General features: G+C 43.7%; 1 protein-coding gene across 2 annotated transcripts in view; it reads right to left on the bottom strand.

Moving 5' to 3' along the window:
* The window catches only part of WHRN (whirlin), a 235,156-nt gene that overhangs the window by 61,069 nt on the left and 146,983 nt on the right, over positions 1–27,104 (bottom strand). For both annotated transcript variants that reach the window (XM_029613720.1, XM_029613721.1), the window contains exons 4-5: positions 17,242–17,447; positions 16,177–16,213 (exon numbers count right to left, since the gene is read on the bottom strand). In XM_029613720.1, the coding sequence (XP_029469580.1) occupies positions 16,177–16,213; positions 17,242–17,447 (243 nt within the window). The remainder of the gene's footprint in view (positions 1–16,176; positions 16,214–17,241; positions 17,448–27,104) is intronic.

Below are 27,104 nucleotides of genomic sequence, written 5' to 3'. Positions count from 1 at the left end.
ACTAGGCCTCAGAGGAGCGGCAGAAGCAAGGTAGGTGGAGAGGTCTGCTCGCGGGATGGGGTCTGTGGGCAGGAATTGTAACAACAGGAGCAAAATAATAAGTCACTTTGGCCCGGTCAGTAGAGAAGCTGGCGGTCTGTAATTTAAATTGTATGAGGCATTGGTTAAGAAAACTCCAGCAGGCTTTGAGGTCACCATCATAGTGAGGCGTAGGTGAGAGACGAGGAGCAGGGAAGGGTTCTTGCATGGGCGGCTCCATCACAAGAGGCAGGACTAGAGAACTGGTGGCCTGTGGGTTGTCCAAGTGGTTGGCAAGGACTTGCAAGGGGCCAGTTAAATGCTCGAGCTGGCCTTGTTTCTGCTGGATCCTATAGGCCAGACTGTGCAATAACTGAGGCATAGGAGATCACCTCAACTCATGGACTCAGCAATCTGTCATGTTCTGGGGGATGTTCTTGGACTGCTGCTAAGCTGACACAGCCTGAGTCATTCAAACACAGACTAGGCACTAGCAGGCAGCAACTGACACACAAGACAAGGTCTTCTGCCTGGCTAGCCCCTCCCCTGGAGTTGAGCCCACAGATTCTAGTGGCCGATAGGACTTCTCTGGTGGGGTGTGAGGAATGAGTCATCAGAAAGGACTAAGGCGGCTGGATTCATGGCCAGCAAAATTCAGGTGGCATTAAGAACAGGCAAGAGTCAGGGCTGGCAGAAAATTTAGGAAGGTCAGTGTCCAGGCAGTGGTCGAGACAGGCAGAGATCAAGCAAGATCAGAAGACAGTCCAGGTCAGCAACAAACAGTCCAAAGAAAGGCTGTTGGGAAGGCAAGGCAAAGTGAAGCAGGACAGTAAAACAAGGCAGGACAGAGAGGCAAGGCAAGGCAGGGCAGGGCAGAAGCAAGGCTGGACAAAGCAGGAATATGGCAAGCGGCTGGTCAAGGCAGGAACATGGCAAGGCAAGGCAGGACAAAGCAGGAACAGTAGCAATGTAGCACCGATGACTAGCACAGGAGGACCTGTTGCTGAGATGCTGGCTGATTGCAGAGGACTTCTTTATATGTCTAGACAGGAAGTGATGTCATTAACCAGCACCCCAGAAAGTCCTGGCTGCAAGGCATATAAGAGGAGCTCCATGTTGCAGGAAGTACTATACACAGCCCTTGGATGCTGCATGGAGCAGGACGCTATGCTGGAAGAACTTGGAGGTAAGAGATGATTCACTTTGGCAAAAGTCCATCATCAGTGGTGGCTACCTATGGACTCAGAAGAACAGCACAAGAAGGAATAATTAATATGGTACAGATGTGAGAGTGTTTGTGGAAAGGGACTTTTATATGTATGATGGACTCAAGTCTATGCCTACAGAGGAAGAAGCCATTGACCTGCTGACAAGGACACAACAAATGTTAGCCATCCTAACTCAAGAGTGCACAAAATAGCTTCCAACAGTGCAAAGGTAATGAAGGTGTTCCCTTCAGATGACCATGCAAAGGATCTAAGGGACCTAGACCTAAAAGTTGACACACCACCAATTCAGCACAGCCTAGGTCTCAGCTGGGATCTCAGGAAAGGCGCATTCACCTTTCAGGTATCAATCCAGGAAAAACCATATACCAGATGTAGGATCCTAACAACAGTGAACAGCCTGTATCATCCACTTGTTTTGTAGCCTCAATCACTATGCAAGGGAAGCCTTTGATAAGGGAGCTTTCAGCAGAGACATGAGAATGGGAGGCCTGCTGCCCCTAAGCAAGCAAGTGGAATGGGAGGCATGGAGAGTTTCTCCACAAGCTCTTGATCAGTTCCAGATTCCATATACGTATACCTCTGTTTTGCTTACTACAGCACAATACAGGGAAATCTGTGTCTTTTCAGATGCCTCAGGGAAAACCATAGCTGCAATGGTCTACTTGAAGATATTAGAGAAGGTACGCCCCATGTGGGATTTATCCTTAGTATGGTTAAATTATCTTCACAGACTAGCCACACCATCCCAAGACTTGAATTGTATGGGGCAGTGTTAGCAGTGGAAGTTGCTGAACTAATGAAACAGAACTTATAACCTGCCATGGTTAAATTTTACACTGACAGTAAAAGGCTACTGGGTTACATAAACAATCAGAACAGGAGGCATGTATATGTGACCCACAGGATTGAACATATCATAAAATCAACCTGGCCAAAACAATGGGACTACATTCCCACTGAACTGAACCCTGCTGACCATGCCACAAGGTCCATCACTGCATGCTCACCTAATGCAGACTACATGGTTGACAGGGCCAACATTTCTTTGGAGCAGAAGCGAGATAGCACCAAACTAAACAGTCTGCTTTGAACTGGTAAATCCTGAACTGGATGCAGAGATCCATTTTCAGGTGGCTGCTCTGGTAACTAATGTTCCAAGTGTAATCCTTTATTGGAGAGAGATACTTTCCAAGAACACACAAACTAAGTTTTTTTTCTCTGGGGCAGCTCTGGCTGGCGCTTTTCCTTTCTCTCTTCATCCCAAGGGGGTGGGTACTTTTTGTGGAAGAAAGCTTAAACTTACAGCCCAGGTGGTGGTGTGTGGTGTGTTTCTAGCTCCTTCCTTAGTGACTTTAATGCTGTTCCTGAGAAATACAGGCAGGACAAAGTACTGAGTGTTAAAATAAAAATGTAGTGATACTTTAAAGTTAAAGTCCAATTTATCCAAATGGTTGATATTACAGATGCCTGGTTTACAGTTGTTAATCTTTCTTTGGGTATGGTCCTTTCGCTCAGGGTCCTGGGGTTAAGTTTACACTTTTGTTCTATCTGATTAAACTGCCAGAGGGGGCCAGGGAAAACCTACATGTGGAAATTCCCCTTAGACCCAGAAAAATCCTACCTGAGTACAGATATTAAACACGATCATCCAGCCTGTGTCCTGGTCCCTTTGGGCAGAGATCCTGTGGAAGGTATCCATGATCTTGGTCTGTGACTTCTCAGAAAGAAAAGTCTATAGCGGACAGGAAACTGGCTGTCCCAGCCCCGTGTGCCAGTGAGGAGGGGTGGATCAAAAACCCTCCCCACAAACAAAATGGGAATGCCTTTTTATTTTCAAAAAACTCTCTGTGGCTGATGTTATGCTTTCACTGGTGCTTGACTCTTCTAGGGAGTAGAAAAAGGCTCACAGGTCTCCAGCCCTTGTCCTTTGGGTTCAAGAAGTTGCCTTCTCCAAAAGGTCCAAGGTTTAAACAACAGTCCCAATCTCAAAATTAGAATAAGTTCGAGCCACCAAACATCCCACGCTGGGAAGTGCTGTCACTGGTGCTTGCCTCCCCCAGGGAGTAGCAGGATGGCTCACAGGTTTTCGCCAGAATGAAAATCCAAAAATGATTCCATCAAAAATCTCTCTCTTCCAAATTTAGGCAGGACCTCTCAGACAGGGAGTGTACTGAAGAGAAACTCCTGGGGAAAAAACTTTCATTTGGGCAGAAGGCCCAACTTAAGAGGAACCAAAAGAGTTCTTGCCTTGCCATAACCTAACTCAAGATTTCCACACTGTTCTTACCGATTACCTCACTAAGTACTCTGATACAACCAATCTCAGCTCTTCAGGTTGGAAGGGGTTGAAAAGGAATGGAAGATTCACTAAGCTGTGCTTCTTGATAAAGGATCTAGGGCCCTTTGGTGGCGAACCAGGAGGTCTGCCACACAAGCAAAAAGCAATGGTTTCAAGATGGACAATGCTCATTCTGACCACTCTGATGGTTGTAGTCTCAGCCATAATTAATGGCAGACTCTTGGTTCCTGTACCAACAGAACCGGCATAGCCAACCATCCTGACTCTTGCTACAATTCTTACCTCTTGCAATTTCTCACAATCTTCTTGCGATTTAACAACTTTGAATAAATTTTTTGTCATCAGAAAATTTGATCATCTCAATTGTTCCCATTTCTAGGTTTTTATAAGTATATTGAAAAGCAGTGGTTCCAGAACAGATCTCAGGAGCATTCCACTATTTGCCTTTTGCCATTGGGAATATTTATCATTTAGCCCTACTCTCTGTTTTCTATCTTTTAATCAGTTGGCAATCCACAATGGAACACTGCCTCCTATCCCATGACTTTTTAAGATATTTCCCAAGATATCTCTCATGAGGGACTTTGCCAAATGCTTTCTGGAAATCCGGATACACTATATCAACTGGCTCACCTTTATCCACATGTTTATTCATGCTCTCAAAAAAATGCAGCAAATTTGTGAGGCAAGACTTCCCTTAGCTGAATCCATGTTGACTTTGCCCCATTAAATTATGCTTATCTATATGTTCAGCTATTTTGTTCTTTATGATAGCTTCTACCATTTTGCCTGGCTCAGATGTCAGACTCACTGGTCTGTAGTTTCCTGGATCACCCCTTGATCTCTTTTTAAAAATTGGCTTTATATTGGTAACCCTCCAGTCTTCAGGTACCATAGATGATGTTATTGATGGTTTACAGATTTCCAGGAGCAGGTCCATAATTTCATTTTTCAGTTCTTTCACCACTCTGGAATGTATAACATCTGGTCTAGGTGATTTGCTACTCTTTAGTTTGTCAATTTGCGCTAGTACATCTTCCAGGTTCACTGAGATTTGTTTCAGTTCTTCTGAATCATCACCTTTGAATATCATTTCTGGCATGGGTAAATCTCATACATCTTCCTCAGTGAATACCAAAGCGAAGAATTCATTTAATCTCTCTGCTATGGCTTTCTCATCCTTAGGTGCTCCTTTTACGCCTTGATCATCTAATGGTCCAACTGACTCCCTTGCAGGCTTTTTACCTTGAATGTACCTGAAAATGTTTTATTATGAGTTTTTGCTTCCATGATATGCTTTTTTTTCAAATTATCTCTTTGCCTTCCTTATCAGTGCTTTGCAACTTACTTGCCAGTGCTTATGCTGTTTCCTGTTTTCTTCATTTGCATCCCTTTTCCATTTCTTGAAAGATGTTTTAGCTATTATAGCCTCTCTCACCTCACCTTTTCACCGATCCGGGAGTTGTTTAGTCTTCCTTCCACCTTTTTTTTTTTTTTTTAATAAATGTATAGGTAGACATCTGGATATACATTGTAATCAATTTTAAAGGAAAATACTTATCCTGAAAGAAAAGTCCATAAGTCCAGTCTCTTTTTCTCATATCATAACTTGTTAGGCGAAAATAAACCATTTATCATCTACCTATTAAACATCTTAACAATGTTACACCCAATAGGTAAAATAAAGGAGGAGGCAAGGGAAAACTAAGTGAGAGAAGATGTAGCAATTACGCATATACATAGTGACATTAACATAGCTGGAGACATCACATTTTTAATAACCCTTTCTTAATCAATCGGAGAAGAGGTGGTAGGCCTACGGGCTTCCACAAATTGTCGAAGTTGTTCTATCTGAAAAAATATAAAGCAGTCATCTCCTTTCTTAAGGATACACTTACAGGGATAGCAAAGTATAAATGTAAATCCCAGAGAAACAACATCCTGCCTTAAAGACAGAAATTCTCTTCTTCTAATTTGTGTTGTCTGAGCTAAATCCGGATATATTCCTATTGCCTGACCATACAACATTAAAGGAAATTTTCTGAAGAAATTACGCATCACACTATTCAGAAATAAACCTTCCACCTTTTCTAATTTGTGGACTACATCTGGTCTGAGCCATCCAAGATGGTATTTTTAAACAATGTCCATGCCTGAGCTAAACTCTTAACTTTTGCAGTTGCTCTTTTCAGTTATTTCCTAACCATTTTTCCTCATTTTATCATAGTCACCTTTTTGAAAGTTGGATGCTGTCACAGTAGACTTCTTTTTTTGTGCTCCCTCCAGTTATTAAGTCAAATTTGATAATGTTGTGATCACTATTGCCAAAAGGCTCCAAACACTGTTACCTCTCGCATCAAATCCTGTGTTCCACTAAGGGCTAGGTCTAAAATAGCTTATCCTCTTGGTTCTTGTACCTGCTGCTCCATCAAGCAGTCATTTATTTCATTTAAGAACTTAACCTCTCTAGCATACCCCGATGTGACATTCACCCAGTCAGTACTGGGGTAATCGAAATCACCCATTATTGCTGTGCTGCTTCCCTTATTTCTTTTAGCATTTCATTGTCTGTTAGTTCATTCTGGCCAGGTGGACAGTAATACACATCCTCTATTATTTTATTCCCTTTTTCACCTGGAATTTCTATCCATAAAGATTCAACATTACATTTTATTTATTTATTAACTTTTTTTTATACCGACATTCGTGGGGAACATCATGCCGGTTTATAATATAACTGAGAAAGACGGAAAATCCAAAAAAACAAGGGGGGGGGGAGGGGAGCAGTAAAGAAGAGAGGAGAACGAGCTACAGCAGAGAAGGAAAGCCGAAAGGATGAAAGTAAAAGGAACAGTACCTGCAGAAATTTTATCCTGTTTGACTCAAAGCTTTCTTTAACATATAGTATCACCCCTCCACCAATTTGATCCATCCTATCATTTCGATATAATTTGTGCCCTGGTATCAGTGTCCCATTGGTTATCTTCTTTCCATCAGGTCTCTGAGATGCCAATTATATCTACCTCTATTCATCCAATGCTATGCACTTTTAACTCTCCCATCTTATTTTTTTAGACTTCTAGCATTTGTATACAGACATTTCAAAGTATGTTTTTTGTTTGCCAGGAGTAATTTGGAATCTTTCTGCACTTTACTTAAAGACATCTGGTCCACTTTGGAATTTATTGCAACCTCTCTACTGGGATGCCCTATTTTCCCTGTTCTTTTAGTATCCTTGAAAAATGCATGATTTTGAATCATGCATCTGTGAGTGACTGTCAGCTTTCCCCCATCATCTAGTTTAAAAGCTGCGCTATCTCCTTTTTAAAGGTTACTGACAGCAGCTAATTCTGCTCCTCCTGGAAAAGCCTCCTGCCCACCCCAGGAACATCCCCAGCTTATGCGGTTAAATTCTGGCTGCATAACTCATTATGCAGCTAGAATTTAGCCACATATGGCTTTCAATATTGCCTGGTAGTCTGTGGCTTTTGAATATCGACCTCAGAGTCTTTTCCTTCTGTGATAAAGTAACTGTTCGTAACGTCATCCACAAGCCTTTTTTCTGCATACTGGCACAAAGCAAGGGAATAGGCTGTCCATCCTTAACCTTATGTCCATCCAGCATTGTGTTCACTGTAACACCACTAAGGAATCTGGGAGATTGCTGACACCTTTCTCACTAGCAAATGCACTCCAGCTCTCCTGTGGTTTAAACTTCATAGGACCGGTAGCTCCTACAAGCGATGGAGCCCCATGCAGTTTGAACTGCAGGACAACTGGAGTGCTAGCAGAGAGGAGAAGTTAGTCTCCTGTGTGTCTTGGTGGGGTTACTGGAAAAAAGCTGGAAGGGGGACAGGTATGGTAGGGCCAGACCGGGGTGAAGTGGGGCATGAGAAGTGAGATGGTGATGGAGACGGGCTGGTGGAGTTATGCAGAGCGATAAGGGGATGGGTTGGGATCCATGAAACCTTTGGAGGTTGAAAAAAAGAGTTCCAAACACTCAAAAAGGGTGGCAACCCTCTTTTTTAAGGTGTGTGCAAGCTCTCTTCCAACGTTAGTCAAGCGCACACCAGCAATTCCTTCCTACATATTCACCAATGAAATTTGGGTCCTTGACCCCAGCCTCTGGAATGAATGACTCAGGTAAGGTCTGTATCCTCACCTCTTGTCTCATGGGTGGATGGGGAGGTGCAATTTGCTCAGCAACAAGCCTAAGGTTTCTCAACTGTAACTCTCGAGCACACTGACAGAAATGATGCGCTCATAAAAATCCCACTGTCAGAAAAGTTTTGTAAAACCCCAGAACAAGCCAGTGAATAGGCAGTAACCACAGGACAGCAAGCAGTGCTGCAAATGCAAGTTATGGACTACACAGGAACTCTTAATGTGTTTCCTGGCTCTGTCCTTAGACAGTGTGCCAACCAAGTCTAACCTGCTTCAGAGGAGCAGAGAGATTCCAGTATGTTAATCGGCCTTTTGTTATCTTTGTTCTTCTATGGGATATACATGATGTTTATATGTTAATACCACTTGTTATTATCACTTGTTCAAGGTGCTTTGTTGTGTTCTCAATAAACTTTAAATATATATATATAAAAAAAAGAGGAGCAGAGAGATGGGTGAGCTCAAAAAGCAGTTGGGAAGAGAGAAGGCACATTTTTTCTTGTAATCATTTTTTGTGTAAAATTTTCCACTTCAAACAGAAAGTTAAAAAGTTGGAAAGTTTTCAATATCATGCAATACAAAGAGAGACTGTGATTGATAAAAAAATAGAAAATATGGAGAACATGATTAGAAGTACTAACATCAGAGTCTTAAATTTCCCTGTGATTTCTCATATAATGCTGATGGAATTGTTTAAAAAAATACTTAAATGTTATTTTGAAAGTTCCTATCGAGGCTGCTCCTTTAATTACTAAGGCATATTATATGCCATCAAAGAGATAAGAACAGCAAAATCAAGTGCAGCAGGCTTCATTGAATATCACTGATATATTGGAACTCTCACACGAGGACATGGTTCAAGAGAGGGGAACTTTATTTGTATCCTTTGCATTCTTGTCTGAGAAGAACAATATATTAAGGCTATTTTTCCGCAACAGATCTATAGAATTCTATGGCTCAGGACATCACGAGTTGACCTCGTGATGTCCTGAGTTGACATCACGAGGTCAACTCAGGAAAGGAGGAAAAAATTTCTGCAAATGAAAGAAGAAGTGATGGCTATTTGTTCCAAGTTTCTGCTTCGTTACCCTTGCAAATGCGTAGTCAAGTATATGGACTCCATATATGTTTTTTTCGAACCATCACAACTTCGTTTCTTTATTGATTCTCACCAATTATCTGCGACATAGCCAGTAACAGTGGGCGCTAAGTAGAAATGTATCGGTTTGGAATCGGCCTCCTTAATATTTCTTTTTTCTTATTACATGGAAGTATTTGCGCTCCTTAGAGTTTCCACTACTCCCCCATATATTGCTTAATTATTTGTTGGTTATTGTTATATATTACATTTTGGGATAATTTTCCTATAAGAGTGAATACTATGTAACCACTTTTTCAATCTCAATGGTTTATTTGTGTATTTGTGTAAAATCCAATAAATAAAAAATTAAAAAAACAAAAAAAAAATTTCTACTTCAGAAGAGAACATCGTCCCTTGTGACCCCCAGTTATCTGTATGCTGTGTGTAACTATGCTGACTTTCACTGATACACCAACAGAAATTAGTGAGGGTCATCCATATATTGAACAGCCTTGCCCCAGGAGCCTTAGATCATAGGATGCTCATTGCTCAGTTTTTAAAGCAGAACACCTTGGAGGGTTTTCGCCATGATTCCTAAGTATTAGCTTTCTCCAGGAGATGGGGGTGGGGGTAAAGGCACTTGCAGAGATTTCTGCTCCCATCCTGCAAATCATTCTAAAATAACACATCGGCTCTGGGGCTCAGGCAATTCAAGGAGTAGAAAAACTGCAAAAAATGTGAAATATTTGTTTGCCAAAGCGAGACTATAATAGGCTCTTATCAGCAGAGGCCACCTTCAAAACTTGGTGACTGATTACCATTTAAAAGGAGAACTGGAACTAGAGTGTACATTCAAGGAACAGCTCAAAGGGAAGATGACGACTGGGGCTTAACACGACGCTTTGAATCCTGCTGATGGGGAAATTAGCATCAATGCATTTGAGGCCGACAAGTGCAAGATGGAGAGGGCACCGCTGGGAGGAAGCTCCCACTCTAGAGGACGAGGCAGCAGAGGAGAGTGCGGGAGGGAGCTAATCCTTACAGAGAATGAGGCAGCTGATCAAAGCTGTGAGGTGCTCATTCTAACAGAGCTCCAGGCAGGAAGGCGCTGGGAGGAAGCTCCCAATGATCGAGCCCGAGGTAGTGGGGCATTGCGGAGAAGAGCCTCACAAGGTCAGAATCTGAGACAGGAAGCTCATTGCTGGGTATTGTGTATTGGATGGCACTGGGAAGTTGTTCATAGCACCAAAGGATAAAACGGGAGTGCTTACTTACCTGAACACTGTCAGATGTACATATGTCAGTCCTGCTTTTGAAAGCCCGCACTAAGGGGCGGATTTTAAATGCCCTGCGCGCGTAAATCCGGCCGGATTTATGCGCGCCTATTTTGCATAGGCTGCCGGCGCGCGCAGAGCCCCGGGATGCGCGTAAGTCCCGGGGCTTCGTAAAAGGGGCGGGGAGGGGGCGTCCCTGAAATGACGTGGCGTTTCGGGGGCGGGCCCAGGGGCATGGCGCCGGCCCGGGGGCGTGGTCGAGGCCTCCGGACCAGCCCCTGGGTCGGGTGATGGCGTGCCAGCAGCCCGCTGGCGCGCGCAGATTTACATCTGCTTTTAGCAGGCGTAAATCTGCCAACAAAGGTAAGGGGGGTTTTAGATAGGGCCAGGGGGTGGGTTAGGTAGGGGAAGGGAGGGGAAGGTGGGGGGAGGGCAAAGGAAAGTTCCCTCCGAGGCCGCTCCGAAATCGGAGCGGCCTCGGAGGGAACAGGCAGTGCAAGCAGGTTGCACAAATGTGCACCCCCTTGTGCGTGCCGACCCTGGATTTTATAAGATACGCGTGGCTACGCGCGTATCTTATAAAAATCCAGCGTACTTTTGTTTGCGCCTGGTGTGCGAACAAAAGTACGCGATCGCGCAAATTTTTAAAATCTACCCCTAAGTGTAAGAGGGCTCAGTTTTCATGCTCAGTTAATCTTTGGCCTCTCTGTCAGAAGGCCAATTAATGCTATGTGTGACATCAAATCATTTCAAACAGGCACAGTAGCCTCGGGAACATCTGTTGGATCTGTGCTGAATTCGAACTCACAACCTAGCGATGAAAAGCTCTGTATCCTTAAGCCAATCCTCAGAGCTGTCTATTTCCCTCATAGGGTACATCTTTAGAGCTGGCTAGCTGTAGGTCTTCAAGGGCTGGAGATAAGGATGAGGAGCCTCAGCCACTGTGTTCCTGAAAGCCAATTCCTGATGACAGTTTATAAATGGCACTGCTATAACCTGATGCAGATATTGCTTTAAGTTGGAAGCAGTCTGAAAAATGAGACAATAAAAGAAACAGAGCGAGAAAGATTTGAAATGCAGAAGGGGAGGGCTGGTGAGTGAGAAAGACAAAGTGCTTTTACTGCTCTCTCTGTTTATCTGTAGGGCTCCTGTTTACTGCCCAGTTTAATAGACTTTTGAGTGCAATCTAGCACAATACCTAACCAGATGAAGCCTTGCTGCAGGGCCTCAGTGCCTGCCTGCTTCCAGATTTTCTCCACTGAGACTGGACTAGAGACCATGTCCTCCATCAACAGCATTTCCTGCTGGTCCTGGTTGTTTGTTTTTTTTTTTTCTCCTGGGCTTCATTGTCTCTTTGATTGCTTTGTTGGATGTTATGCACTGCAAATCTCCAAATGCCTACAGCTTGCCAGAGAGGGGAGGTTTAAATTGGTACTTGCTGTCAAAAAGGAGCTCATGGACATGTTTTTGCTGACTGCTCTCTGTCAATGAGTTTCTAAATCAAGCTACCAATGTGAAAAAAAGAGGTAGATAAGAAATGGGAGCTGAAATGTCGACCAATGCCCAGACTTTCTTACACCAGAACAGACTGGCATGATTTGACGTAGATGATGTCAGAATAGTTTAAAATGTCATGTGCAGGAGAAACATTAGTCTAGTGCCTCCACCAATGGTATAGCCAGAATTTAATTTTTTGGGGGGGCGGGCAATAGACATAAAGGTCTAGGCCCTACTAGTTTATTTATTTATTATTTTTATATACTGACATATCACATCGGTTTACATTCAGGTACTGTAGGTAGTTCCCTCTCCCCAGAGGGCTTACAATCTAAGTTTGTACCTGAGGCAATGGAGGGTAAAGTGACTTGCCCAAGGTCACAAGGAGCGACAGCAGGACTCGAACGCTGGTCTGGTTCATAGCCCACTGCTCTAACCACTAGGCTATTCCTAGTTATACTCTTATTGATAAATAATGCCTTAGCGGGCACCTGTCAAGGGATTTCTAAACAGTTTTTAATAGTCGTCATGCATCATGAGTGACATTTTTAAATATTTTAATTCTATTACTTCAAGCACTAACACACATTAAAAATGCCTTATTAATCTGGATTAAAATTATATTTATTGCAGTTTATAAATACACAATGGGGCGGATTTTCATACTCCGCGAATAGGCCTACTTTTGTTTCCGCTCCAGGCGCAAACAAAAGTACGCTGGATTTTAGTAGATACGCGCGGAGCCGCGCGTATCTGCTAAAAACCTGGACAAACTCCCTCTACTGCCAAACACTTTGTGAAGTAACACAAACCTCTACAAAAAAATAAAAGACGACACCTAGAACCTTGCCATACCATATGATACAAGCAATAACTCTCAGAACTCAAACAGCAGCAACCTTATCTATGAAAAGACAGCTAGGCAAACATTACATCAGACCCTAGAACACTAATATACCACATAGTAAGCAAAGAGAACAAGCCAGACTGCTACAAATCCCTGTAGAGAAACTACACGCTAGTCAAAATACTGCATCTCTATCACACATGTGCACCACAGACAGACCCTTATCTAAAATAGAATAAGAGACTACAAATTAGGAACAGAAACATGCAGACAAAACTGAAATAGAAAGCCAGAAGAGACCTGACTCTGTGCACTCTGGAATACTGAAGAAAAAGCAAAATACAAATATATAAGAAATATTCCCAAAGATGGCATATTCCAATCATTGAAAGGATGGGGTCCACCGACGGCCTTGCAGGCCTGTTCCCCTGGATATGCATGCCCAGTGTGTCTGCTATGGCCCTCCAACAAAGCATCTCTTTTTGGGCTGCTGGGCAACGCTGATTGGGTGGTCTTGAGCACAAAGTGGGTGGGCCCGAGCACAAAGCCCACTCAGGCTCATCCATGGCTATGCCACTGGGCTCCACTTATCTATGCTGGCACAGGTAAATGAACAAATAGGCTAGTGCTATAATCATCCTAGACTGGGTTGAATAGATGAAGGCCTGAGATAGTGCCCACATTTTCATGCGCATATGAAAGGTTAAGTCAGCGGCAGGGAAATGATTTAAGATCTGGTGCTGACATAACTCCCTGACCAGGTACCTAAAATGATGGAATGTGGTTTCCCTATTGTTTAAGGGTCATTTCTTCCAAATGTATTTATGTATTTTACAAATGTATAACCCGCTAAACCACAGACTTTAGCAGATAACAAGAATTACATACATAATAAAACAAACAATACAAAAACTAATACAATGCCTAGACTAAACAAACAAAAAATTAAATTAAATAGATTAAAATCTTAAACACAACAGGAAAAAACTGCTATTCATCACCATAGTAAGGCATATTATAATCTCTTGCTATAATCCCTTGAGATAACTAGGTAGGGAAATCTTTGGAAAAAAGATAAGTTTTTAACATCTTTCTAAAACATAATAAGTCATATTCCATTTTTAGTGGTTCTGGGAGACTATTCCAAAGGGAGTAACCTGCGATGCTGGAAATACAAGAACGTTACTCAGCTAAGCAAATGGATTTATCTGTAAGGATCACCAATAATCTATGATCTGTAGAGCGCAAATCACGAGGAGGACATTAGAAAACATGTTGTGGAAAAGAAGAGGGAACAAGGTCCTTAATGGCTTTAAAAATCAGAGTAAGTATTTTAAATTGGATCCACTGCTCTAATAGAAGCCAGTGGAGTGCGGCCAAAACGGGGGAGATAAGTGCAGGTAACAAAGTGCTAGAGACCAGGCGGGCTGTTGAATTTTAGATAAAGTGTAGTATATGAATGGTGTTTTTTTCAGGCCTAGATAGAGAGGATTACAGTTCTCTAGTCAGTGAGTTCATGTTCAATGTTTGAGTTACCAGTTTAAAATCTGAGAGATTTAAGAATGGTTTAATGAAGTTTAAAAGATGGAATTTATGGAAAGAGTCCCTCACCAAAGATTGTATATGGGGATGTAAAGAAAGCTTAGAGTCAATCAAAATGACCAGGTCTCTAGCTTCAGACCTGATAAGAATAGCAATGCCATTAAATAGCCATCTATCTGGGAAATTGTCTGGTTCGGAACAGAGAGTAACACAATCTCCATTTTATTAAGATTCAAGGCTAAATTATTATCAGAAAGCCATTTGCCAATGTGATAAAAGTTGAACTGCTATGAAAATCAGAAAGATGGCTGTGTCCTATTGATGAATTTCATTGCGTCTGATTTCCTTTCAAGTTTGAGAAAGTATTCCATGGAGAGCAATAAGAGCAGATGGCTTTTGGGTAATCTGCTATTTTCTTGTGAAATCCTACTTGGACGTTTGTCCTGATAGCATGATTTGAAAAGAAGATTTATCATCATCATTTTTGAAGGGATTGACTACCTTTGGGATCCAATGTGAGACATAAGAAAAGTGACGATTTGTCCCTGTGATAATTTCTCAGAAAGACTGTTTATCACGTGAATTTTCTGGTTCTTCAGTGGAACTTTTTAAAATGTATTAATCTGATTAGAAGAGTGAATGACTCTCTATATTGAAGCTCTTTTGCAAAAATCTATTTTATAAAAAGTTGTTTACAACCCTGAAGAAGCTAATGTATAGCAAAAAAAGTTTCAAACAGTTAACTTTATTTTTTCTGGATGAGTCGGTCAGCAACTATATACAGGTTACACTTTGGATCACTGAATACATCAGAAATTCATGGGCTTCCAAAAAGTCAGAATAATGTAACGTCCCAATTTGCTTAGGAACAGAAGGGCACATTCCTGCTCTTCAATAACTTTTCTCACACAACTTCTTTTCCATGGAGCAACCTGAATGGACAGTCTACCCCCTCACATTTCTGTTAAATAGTACCAGACTCCGAACCCTGTTAAGGATAGGTGTTCACCATTTAGCACACCTATATCAACATTCATTCTCAATGGGGACCAATGCAGCTCCCTGTTATATGCGTTACTCCCACTCCTGAGGTCTTCGACCTCCCTTAGATTTTCACCCACCTTCCCTGGACACCTGCCACTTCAAGGCATACTCTAGGGCACTCCTCCTCTGGGATTCAACCCACTCCTGAACTCCTGACCCATTTCCTCTTCTTCCTTTCACTTCCTCCTCACCTGCTGTTTAGTTGCTCGGGAGGGCGGAGGAGGAAGAAACCCACTCTACTCCACAGCTATGGGCCTCTTCTTTAGAGGGGAAGAGCACCTTCCGGGCCCCGGGCCCTGCCAGCCATATGTTGGCTACTCTAGCCGGTCACATACTGGAGATCCCTATTACCCACCCTACTTTAAAAAGGGCAGGAACCAAAGGGCCAAAACTTGCCAAAGGTTTCCACTTTTATAGCTCCAGCTAAACCATGATCACCCAATCATAACAGCCCAAAGACTTAAAGAGAACATTCACACTATTTCCCCAGATAACACATCATCCATTGGATCTAATGCACATACCTCTACAGTGCTATCTAGTGGTCTTTTAGTAGTAGTACACAACGGATCTATAAAACATTTTTCAGAACATGGATAACAGTCACAAGGGGCATCTCCCCCACTCAGAGTCTCTTGCACAGCCTCAAAAACAGTGCACTATACTGGGGTCTATTTTAGGGGTCTCCCTTGACTGGAAATCGGGTCCCAGTGTTAGTAGACCTTCACCAATTTTTAATACAAAGTTTCGCCTAGTAGATCCAATCTCAAGTGTCAGTGGGCCTGTATGACAAATTTACAGTCGCTGGACTATAGGAATACTATGACCCATATTAACATGTACTGGTACAGTAGTCAGTCAAGGCATCAGAGATCGCAAAAGGTTAGAATACTGCTAGGCACACTAGAATGAGTAAGAGTGTAAGGAGAGGGGAAAGAGGAAAAACAAACAAAAAAAAGAGATGGCGCATTACAATAACAGCATCAGCTTATAAAATGGGAATGGTCCAATATTCTAATATTAGACTGGACTTCAAAACCTTGACCACAGGCACCAATGTAAAGCGTAAGTCCTCCTCTGTCGGGTGATGAATTGCTGCCTGGTATTTATTAGAATTAAGCCAGCATCAGAAGCAAGCAACATGACCAAAGCTATCATACAAGAAGTCCTAGAAGCCTTACCTTTGCTGTTGGCTCTGTTGCGTGATTCCCAGTGAGCCTGCAAAGCAAAGGAAATAAGCATTCTAGCTGTGTCTACACACCCTGTGTGAAAAGTAGTGCTCAAAGGCTTATTTATCAGTAAAGGGACGCATGCTTCTTAAAATGTAAGTGGATGTGGAACACTACAAAGGTTCATCTGTAGGGAAGCCACAGGTTTGTCATGTTTTTTTAAATAACTATTTTAAAGCATCCTGGGTTTTTGGGTTCCTTTTCTTCTGAGACAAAACCAAACTACTGTAGAAGTCCAGAATGGTTTTGGGCACGGCCGGTTCTTTCATTAGGTGAACTAGACAGTGGCCTAGAGTGGCAGCATTTTTAGAAGGGAAGGGCCAGGTGCTGCCTACCCACAGCACCACAAGAGAGAAGGGAGTAGATGCTGGGTAGATGTAGGGGGTGGAGACAGAGCAAGCTAGGTGGATGGGGGAACTATGGAGAGAGAGTACTAGGCAGGTGGAGAACAGAAGAGAGAGGGTATTGGCAGGGGAAATTGGGGTGGAGAAAGAGAAGCAGGAATTTTGTTGGGGGTGAGCATGAAAAGAAATGATCATGAAGAACTTGGGCAAGCCTCTGTTTCATTGGAGTATAGCACATAATCATTTGGCTCAGTAATTAACTGTATTCATGACTTTCTAGGGACTGGGCCATTAGACTGTCCATTGGGGATAGGACAGGACTCAGTAGGGGCAGGTCCTATGATAGAAATTAATGAGAATGTACTGGGTTCTTATATTACAGTAAGCGTAGGATGTCAAGTCCCAGGACAGGATATAAATACTCCTCAGGAGATGTGGAAGACTTTAGATTCCAGGCCAAGAAATCAAAACTGTTCCCTCTGGGGACAGGAATTGATAAGCAATGGCCATTAATCTTTATATAGGAATCAAAGGCTATCCGGTTCTAGGAGATATGTATGAAGGGTTCCAGGGCTATTTCCCCATGACCTATAGCCCACACTTTGGTTGGGATGATGGCCTGGGAAACAGTAGTGGTGGTGTTGCTCTAGAACTCTTTCATGAATATTCCTACCCTGTTGAGGAGCTCACTAGAGTATCCCCAATTTGAGAGCTCGCTATCCACTTGGTCTCATCCACAGTAGTGCGGGCATGTGGCAGCCTCCCGACGTCTTTCACAGTCATCATGAGGTGTTGTGATGATTTCAGCAGCTTCACAGCCTCATCATGAGGAATGGCCAGGAAACTCTGCCCATTCACCTCCAGGATCTGATCTCCAACCTGAGATGAAAAAAACAGGCAGAATTAGGTGCACCATAAAGAAGAGATTGAGTTGTCAGCCAGTTAATGCTAGGAGTAAGAAAGTCAAGAGAACGATGTGGGGTTTGAAGAAAAAAAAAATGAGGCAGACATTGTCTCCAATTTATAAGCTCCCCGTGTTTGAGCAATCTGTGAAAAAGAGGCCCTTGAATTGAATATGCATCAGCAACAATACAGAGGTAGCTCTCAAAGTGCCACCAAGCCTGATGCTACCATGATCAACAAAGTCCATCATTCTAACAACCTGGTGTACGCAGTAGAGGAGGAAGCAGGAATCAAGAATCACTGTGCACACAGAATTAAAAACAATCTAGTAAGTACAATCTTCAAAACATTAATTTGCCTGTTTCTTGACTCTATTGTTGCTTCCTTTGGTCTTATTCTCAGGCATCTGTCCTTTTTTGTCATAATATCTGTTTCTTACATTTTTCTGTAATAAAATATGCATCTTTTATTATAACATACCCTATTTCAAAAGACTCCTTTCCTGATTCCTAATGGGGGCTAAGAGGATCTTATAGATTGTAAAAACTAATATCACATCAGGAATTAAGCTTTTTTAATTTCCAACTGAATTAACATTTTTTCCACTAGAGCTGTTACTTTAAGTAATTATTTTAAAAACTCATTATAATTCAGAGCACATCCTGGGATTAAAAAAAACCTCTCTCTCTCCAAGGCTAAGTACTGCATTTAATCTGTTTATTTAGTATTTAGCAAAGAATCATTTTAAAATTTTATTTCATGCCTATTGTGGTTTGATTGCAGAATTGCCTCACCTATGGTGCTCACTGCATTGTTCATGCTGAGAGCTGAATGTCTGCTTATTCTATTATCTCTGGGTTATATTTGCTCAGGGTATTTCACTAGAGATCCTACTTTAACTTGTCCTTTTCCAGATGCTTCCCCAGATGATCCCAGAGAATCTAAAGTGTAGAAGCTTGATGTCTGTGGAATAATAATTCAAGAACTTTTGGCGCGTAGAGACTCTTAGGTCTCCACTAGATGGCCCTAGATCCCTACCCTTGAATTTATACAGGAGGAAGATACCATCCCCACAGCACCTCCCCTGAGGATGGCTGAGGTGGCAGAATCCCAATTCTGAAGGAGGAGTTAGTAGAGATTCTTTTGAGAGAGGAAGTTGTGTGTCAGTGTGCTCTCTGAAGTTACTGTAGGTCCCAGCCTAGCCAAAGAAGGGGGAGGCACTGCCCTGCTGTTATGGTTGGTGACTCATGGGACGCCCTCGCAATCGGCCTCATTCACCCCTGACACCGCTCAGAATTGTTGCGGCACAGATGCCACCTCCTCCCGCTGCTACTACTCAGCATGGCATGGCTGATTGCCAGACCCAGCTGCCACCAGCGCTCCTTAGGTGTGTGCACACCCAACTTTTCTGCGCTTAAAGGGGCCATGTTGGGAAATCCTTCCTGGTGCCCCTTCAGACGCCTTCTCCTATTTAACCCCTGCATGGAGACTTCCTCAATGCCTCAGCCACAGATCTCCTGATGTCTTATTGTCCCAGAGCGTGTTGCTACTTGTTCTATACTCGTGCCTTACTAGTCTTGTCTTTTGTTTTGATTGTTGGTTGGTCATTTCCCGGTTCCTTCTCCTCTGTGCCTTGGTTCCTATTCCTGCCCTACTTCACTTGTCTTGTTTGTCCTCTTGCCGTGTTTGTCCCTGGATTCTGACCTCGGCCTGGTTCCTGTCTTCTGTTGTCTGCTGCCTGCCCCGACCTCTGGCCTGGTACCTGTTCTGCTGCCCGCCACAACCCTTACTTGGACAGGACACTCGGCCTGGATAGCCCCAGAGATCCACTTAAGTCCTGCCGGCTGCCAGAACCCAAAGGCTGAACCTGCAGGGGAGGCAGCTGGTATAGGCTAAGCTCCAGTTGGTCCCACCTATGGGCTTTCTGCCAGCCGCTGGTGTGGCCTAGTGAGATCGCTTGTTAGGATGCACCAACTGCACTACAGCAATAAGAGTCCACTTTCTCCATCGGATTTACACCTGCTAGCACCCCATTAGGGACTGAAGGAAAAAGAGGGAGGAAGGAGGATTTTTGCCCTTTTCCTGAGTTAATTCTTTTTTTTGTGAAAACCTGTGCCTTGCTGGCAGGATGCTTTCCCCTGCCCAGGAGGTCAGGAGGGATCTGTATACTTTTTCATTCATCTAAGAAGAGGTTGCAGTGACCACCCACAATCAAGAGAGAAGTTTTCTCAAATTGGTTTGTTTGATTTTTGGAAGGACGATTTTTTCTGCCCACTTCCTTACCCAGTTGCTGGAGCTTAAAAAAACAGTTTCCAGAAGGGACCGTTCCCACAGGAGGGTCTGCAACTATTCAAGGGAAGAGGAGTCCAAGGGAGAGAAGAGAACAAGGGGGAAAGCAGACAGTCGCTCAACATCGCATGGTTCGGAGGGAGGTATCTTCAAAGGATACTAATGAAGCATTAGAGTTAGGGCATCCCAAGAGAGAGGTTCCATTAATAACAAAAGTAGTCTAAGTACCTGTAATTAAAAACTCACCTGAGTTAAAAGATTCTAATTTATCCCTGACAACTGAAAAGCAGAATGTAAATACAAACAAAAAACACACTTTGAAATGTTTGTATGCTAATGCCAGAAGTCTAAGAAGAAAGATGGGAGAATTAGAGCGTATAGCAGTGAATGATGTCATAGACTTAATTGGCATCTCAGAGACATGGTGGAAGGAGGATACCCAATGGGATAGTGCTATACCGGGGCACAAATTATACTGCAATGACAGAGAGGAGCATCTTGGTGGCAGGGTGGTGCTTTATGTCCAGGATGGTATAGAGTCCAACAGGTTAAAGATCTTGCATGAGACTAAATGTGCAAACGAATCTTTACAGGTAGAAATCCCCTGTGTGTTGGGGAAGAGAATAGTGACAGAAGAATACTACCATCCACTTGGCCATAATGGTGAGATGGACAGTGAAATGCTAAGAGAAATTAGGGAAGCTAACCAAATTGGTAGTGCAGTAATAATGGGAGAGTTCAATTACCCCAATATTGACTGGGTAAGTGAAACATCAGAGCATGCTAGAGAGATAAAGTTCCTGGATGGAATAAAAGACAGTTTTATAGAGCAATTAGTTCAGGAACTGATGAGAGAGGGAGCAATTTTAGATCTAATTCTCAGAAGTGCACAGGATTTGGTGAAAGAGGTATCTGTGGTGGGGCCGCTTGGCAATAGTGATCATAATATAATCAAATTTAAATTAATGACTGGAAGGGGGACAGTATGTAAATCCACGGCTCTAGCGCTAAACTTTCAAAAGGGAAACTTTGATAAAATGAGAAAAATAGAAAAAAATTGAAAGGTGCAGCTACAAAGGTAAAAAGTGTGCTACAGGCATGGGCATTGTTAAAAAATACCATCCTAGAAGCACAGACCACATGTATTCTATGCATTAAGAAAGGTGGAAGGAAGGAAAAACGATTACCGGCATGGTTAAAAGGTGAGATGAAAGAGGCTATTTTAGCTAAAAGATATTTATTCAAAAATTGGAAGAAGGATCCTTCAGAAGAAAATAGGATAGAGCATAAGCATTGGCAAGTTAAATGTAAGCCATTGATAAGAGAGGCTAAGAGAAAATCTGAGATGAGGTTGGCCATAGAGGCAAAAACTCACAATAAATACGTCTTAAAATATTTCCAAAGCAGAAAGCCTGCAAGGGAGTCAGTCAGTTGGACCGTTGGATGATCAAGGGGTTAAAATATAAGGCCATTGCGGAAAGCTAAACGATTTCTTTGCTTCAGTGTTTACTGAAGAAGATGCTGGAGAGATACCCGTTCCAGAGAAAGTTTTCATAGGTGATGATTCTGATGAACTGGATCAAATCACGGTGAACCTGGAAGATGTGGTAAGCCTGATTGACAAACCCAAGAGAAATAAATCACCTGGACCAGAAGGTATAAACCCCAGGTTCTGAAAGAACTAAAAAATGAAAATTTCAGAATTATTAGTAAAAATTTGTAAACTATCATTAAAATCATCTGATGTACCTGAAGATTGGAAGATGGCCAATGTAACCCCTATATTTAAAAAGGGATCTGGGGTAATCCAGGAAGATATAGACCGGTGAGCCTGACCTCAGTGCCGGGGAAAATCGTGGAAACTGTTATAAAGAATAAAATCATAAAACATTTAGATAAACATGGTTTGATGGGACACAGCCAACATGGTTTACTCAAGGGAAGTCTTGTCTTACAAATCTCCTACATTTTTTTGAAGGGGTGAATAAACGTGGACAAAGGTGAACCGATAGATGGGGTATATTTGGATTTCCAGAAGGAATTCGACAAAGTCCCGCATGAGAGGCTTCTAAGAAAATTAAAAAGTCATGGGATAGGAGGCGATGTCCTTTTGTGGATTGCAAATTGGTTAAAAGACAGGAAACAGAGAGTAGGATTAAATGGTCAGTTTTTACAATGGAAAAAGGTAAACAGTGGAGTACCTCAGGAATCTGTACTTGGACTGGTGCTTTTTAATATATTTACAAATGATCTGGAAAGCGGTACGACGAGTGAGGTGATCAAATTTTTGGGCTACACAAAATTATGCAGAGTAGTTAAATCTCAAGCGGACTGTGATGAATTGCAGGAGGATCTTGTGAGACTGGAAGATTGGGCTTCCAAATGGCAGATGAAATTTAACATGGACAAGTGCAAAGTGATGAATATAGGGAAAAATAGCTCTTGCTGTAGTTATACAATGTTAGGTTCTATCTTAGGAGTTACCACCCAGAAAAGAGATCTAGGCATCATAGTGGATAATACATTGAAATCGTCAGCCCAGTGTGCCGTGGCGATCAAAAAAGCATTCAGAATGTTAGGAATTATTAGGAAGGGAATGGAAAATAAAACGGAGGATGTCATAATGCCTTTGTATCGCTCCATGGTGAGACCGCACCTTGAATACTGTGTGTAATTCTGGTCACCATATCTCAAAAAGGATATAGCTGAACTGGAGAAAGTGCAGAGAAGGGTGACCAAAATGATATGGGGCATGGAACAGCTGGCCTATGAGGAAAGGCTAAAGAAGTTAGGTCTGTTCAGTTTGGAGAAGAGACGACTGAGGGGAGATATGATAGAAGTCTAAAAAATCATGAAAGGACTTGAACAAGTTAATGTAAATTGGTTATTTACTCTCTCAGGACCAGGGGGCACTCCAGGAAGTTAGCAAGTAGCTCATTTAAAACAAATTAAAGAAAATTCTTTTTCACTCAGCACATAGTTAAACTCTGGAATTCATTGCCAGGGGATGTGGTTTCAGCAGTTAGTGTTACCGAGTTTAAAAAAGGTTTGGATAAGTTCCTAGAGGAAAAATCCATAAACTGCTATTAATTAATAAGCAATAGTAGCGAGATTTATTTAATGTTTGGGTACTTGCCAGTTACTTGTGACTCGGATTGGCCACCTTTGGAAACAGGATACTGGGCTTGATTGGTCTGACCCAGTATGAGATATACGAGACGCCCTACATGCGGTGAATGTCGCTGTCTAGGCCTGATGCTCCCTAGGCACACATGCAACTTACTTTAATTAAAGGGCCCATGGTGGGAAAAAGCCCCATGGCGCCCAGGGATGATGCTAACATGTTGGCCTTAAAAGGCTCCTTCTAACATTGCTCCAGTGCCTCGGCAACAGGTCCTCTAATTCCTTAGGTTGTGTGAGTTACCCCAGCATTTTCAGTCTTCAGTCTCTGCATCTCTTGTCTTCAATCTTCAGTTCCAGCCTACATAGTCCTCCTTCAGTTCCCATGCTCTTCAGTGTCTTTGTCTTCCTGCTCCTGTGGTTCCCATCCTCTTTGTCAAGTCTCCGTGATCACCTCTTCGGTTCTTCTGTGTGCCATGCATACCTATCTGTCCCATCTTTCCATGGGCTGACTTCCTGGTGTTATGACTGCTGGCTGCGGCCGCCCGCGGCAAGCTCAACTCACGTCATGTCATGCTTGGCTCTCTACCCCTGGTGCTCTCGTGGCGGTGGCCAGTCATTGCCGCCGCGTTCCTCCTGGCTCCCTGCACTCCACGTGGAGGCTGGGATGCCGCCGACCAGCATTCTGATCCTGGGCATCTCTAGGCGCGTGTGCGCCATCTGTCCTCCCTTTAAAGGGCCAATGGCGGGAACTCCTGGCTCGTCCCCAGCTGATGACATCACTGTCCCGGAGTATTTAAACTACACCTTCAGCCTCCACTAACCGACTTGGCAAGGAGTTCCATGGTTCCTTTTGGCGCCAGTTCCTTTTCCACGGACCACTTGGTTCCTGCCTTCGGATCTCTGCGCGTCTCCTTCCTGGTTCCTGCCTCAGCGCTCCCCTCTCTGCGGGCCCTGGCTCAGCGCTACTTCACCTGGACTTCCTCTCAGCGCTTCCCACACCTCGGGGCCAGGCTCAGCGCAACTCCACCCGCACTCTCTCTCAGCGCTGCCCGCTCTGCGGTTCCTGGCTCAGCGCTACTTCACCTGGACTTTCTCTCAGCGCTTCCTGCTCCTCGGGACCAGGCTGTTATTAGAGCTCTGTTGTTAAAGCTGAGAGATAGCAATCTGTTATTAATGGAGTTGCTGGATATAGCAATCTGTTATTATTTAGAATAGTTGTGGGTGGATCCTTGGACCAGTGGCAGGTGACCACGCCTTCGGGGGAGATCCCAAGAGGGACCACTGGTCAGGCTTAGTTTAGGAAACAGACACACACTAGTTCTTTTATTAGACAATATATTAAACCACCAGAGGTGGCAGTAGTGAGCTGGAGGCACCCGACTGGGCTGTAGTCCCTCAGGTACTGGAACAGCGATCCCAAGGTGGCTGAGCTGTAGAGAAACTAAGAAAGTGAGTAGGCAGTATATGCAGAGTTCTGGAACAAGTCCTTGATGGTAACACTCACACAATAATCTCTTGAAGCAGCTCAGGAGTTGGGATGCAGTAGGCCCTCGAGGAGCGAATACCTGGTCCCAGGGAAAGCTCTGAGAGATAGATGGAAACTCACTAATGTTGTAAGCAGCAATGACTTCTTAGCAGAAGTGGTATTCAGGAGCTAATCTGGGATGTGGGCCCTCGAGGAGTGAGTACTGGTTCCGGACTGCGACCTGAAAAGAAAAAGAGAGCGCGAGGCCCCCGAGGAGTGGGTACCTCTAGTGAAGTCCGAGGAGGCAGAGTAGCTAGTTTTGCAGAAAGTGAATCTCATCTGCAGCGACCAGGAGGAAGCGAACCCTTGTTAACTCGTCTTGTTAGCGAAAACTGAGACCTTAAATAGCTGGAGCTGATGACATCATCTCAGGGGGACACCTCTGAGGTTCACGCCAACGCCGGTACATCAGTCGGGCCGCGCACGCCCTTAGGCATCTGGTCAATATGGCGGCTTGCAGCGTCGAGCCGGTCCGGGGACGCCGAAGGAGGACAGCCTGGAGACACCGCAGCAGCTAGCCTTCCATCAACCCTGGAGGGAGTTGCCAACGAGGTAAGGTGGGCGGAACAGAGACGTCGGACAGCGAAGGACAACACAGGCTCAGCGCAACTCCACCCGGACTCTCTCTCAGCGTTTCCCACTCCATGGGTCCAGGCTCAGTGCTATTTCACCTGGACTCTCTCTAGCGCTTCCCGCTTCTCGGGGTCAGGCTCAGCGCTACCTTACTTGTGAGTTCCTTCCGCAGTGCCCTCTGCTCCTGGGGACCCCCATGGTCTTCTCCTTGTGGACTTTGCTGCAGTGCCTGTTCTCATCAAGACTTGGCTCAGCACAGTACTCCACTGGACTGTGTCTTGGCGCCTCGCTCCTCAGGGCACTCCCTTGCACTGCTACTCACCAGACGTCAGCTAGAATGGGTTCCCACTCTAGCCCTTACTCTGCATACTACAGTTCGTGTCTCTGCACCTGCACCTCCTCATTCCAAGGTCACTCCCCTGTGGTCTTGCTTTTTTCCTTCAGAGTTACAGTGGTCTTGCACTCCCTGAGACTCCTTCTCCTCCTCCCTCTGAGAGTGCTCCTGTCTCGAACTGTGCCTAACCTCTCTGATTCTCTCTGCACTCACTCGCCTGCCCTCTCCTGGACCAGCCACACAGAGGTGCTCCTAAGTCCTGCCAGCCCTGGCACCCAAGGGCTCAACCTGCGGGGAACGAGGGTCAGTACAGGCGAAGTTCCAGCTTGCCTCTGTTCCTGGACAGCCTCGCCTCCCGACAGTGGGGACCTGTGGGGCCCAACCCTTCAGGTAGCAACAACCCCACCTCGGGCCAAGGGTCCACAATTCTTAACACCTGGTACTGACCTCGGCAAGCTTCTTGGACTCTGCTTCAACTCTGTCTGCCTTCGACTCCATCTTCACTCCAACCCCGTCTACGGATCTTCAGTTATTGGCAGAGGCCCCACCTAAGACCTGCCTGCCCCGGCACCCGAGGACTCAACTAAGTGCAGGGCCATATCCCAGGAGGCCAACTTAGCTGGTATTACCATTTTAGCCAAGGGGGGGTCGAAGCCCCATGTTGTGCGATCCTACTGCCCTATCTCACTGATCAATATTGATTTAAAGCTTCTGGCCAAAATACTGGCTACTAGATTTAGTTTTATTGCAACAATCAATACACAGATTGATATATTGACTCTTACTGCAGTGAGAGTATGTTTACAGCATAAAGGTAATTATCTCCGTTCTTTACATTTATATATAATTTGCTATTTTGTAATATGGTTTGCATAGGTATGAGAAATCGATAAGTATATCTCTAAGATTTTGGTATACAATATAAAAATGTTCAAATATATATGTCATAAATAGATGTCTTTACATCTTTATGATGGTTCATATTATGAAATGTTTTTAATATAAGTATTTTAAAATAAGTATTTCTCTATGCTTTTGGCATATTGTATAAAAATGTTTAGACATGGATGTTGTAAGAAAATGTTTTTTATGATAGATATTTTGGGACTCCATATAATAATGGTTACCAGAAGTTTCTTGTGATATTTTTTAAAAAAATATGTATTGTTTTTTAACCTTTTAGCCCCTGATGCAGCCTTGTTGGCGAAACTCAGTTCAAGTCGGGCACCTCTAATAAAATCTTCCACGGTGTAAGGTAGTCCCCTTGTTGTTTTTTGCAGTCCATATCCCAGCCACCTATCTAGCTCTCTAGCAACGCAAACTTTTCCGGTTCATATGGAGGCGCAGACCGCCGAGGGTGGCCCGGACTACTCTATATCAGGACAAATTGCGGGGTGGCCTACAGGTGCCAAACCTAGATTGGTATTTTAGTGCTTCCCAGTTGAGTGCGCTCATTCAGTGGCATTGCCAGGTGAATCCGAAATCCTGGGTTAGAATGGTAGCTGACGGGGCAGGTACCCACCCTTATATATCAGGGCATGGCAGAATGGGAGGCTGGATGTTTCAGGATTATCCCCCCACTCACAGTTGATTTTGACAATATGGGAGAAGTGGCGGCCTAGCCTAATTGGTGGGAAAACTGCCTTTTTTTCTCATATCTGACAAATGCTATCTGTTGTACCTTATTTATCCTTGTCAAATCGCATTACTTTCCGATCTGCTTCCAAGCACACACACTAACTCTGTCATCTGCTTACTGAGTCTGATTATTATGTTATTAAGATAGTTA

The sequence above is a fragment of the Rhinatrema bivittatum genome, chromosome 8, assembly GCF_901001135.1.
Source record: "Rhinatrema bivittatum chromosome 8, aRhiBiv1.1, whole genome shotgun sequence".
NCBI lineage: Eukaryota > Metazoa > Chordata > Amphibia > Gymnophiona > Rhinatrematidae > Rhinatrema > Rhinatrema bivittatum.
This window is presented reverse-complemented; position numbering and strand designations above follow the sequence as displayed.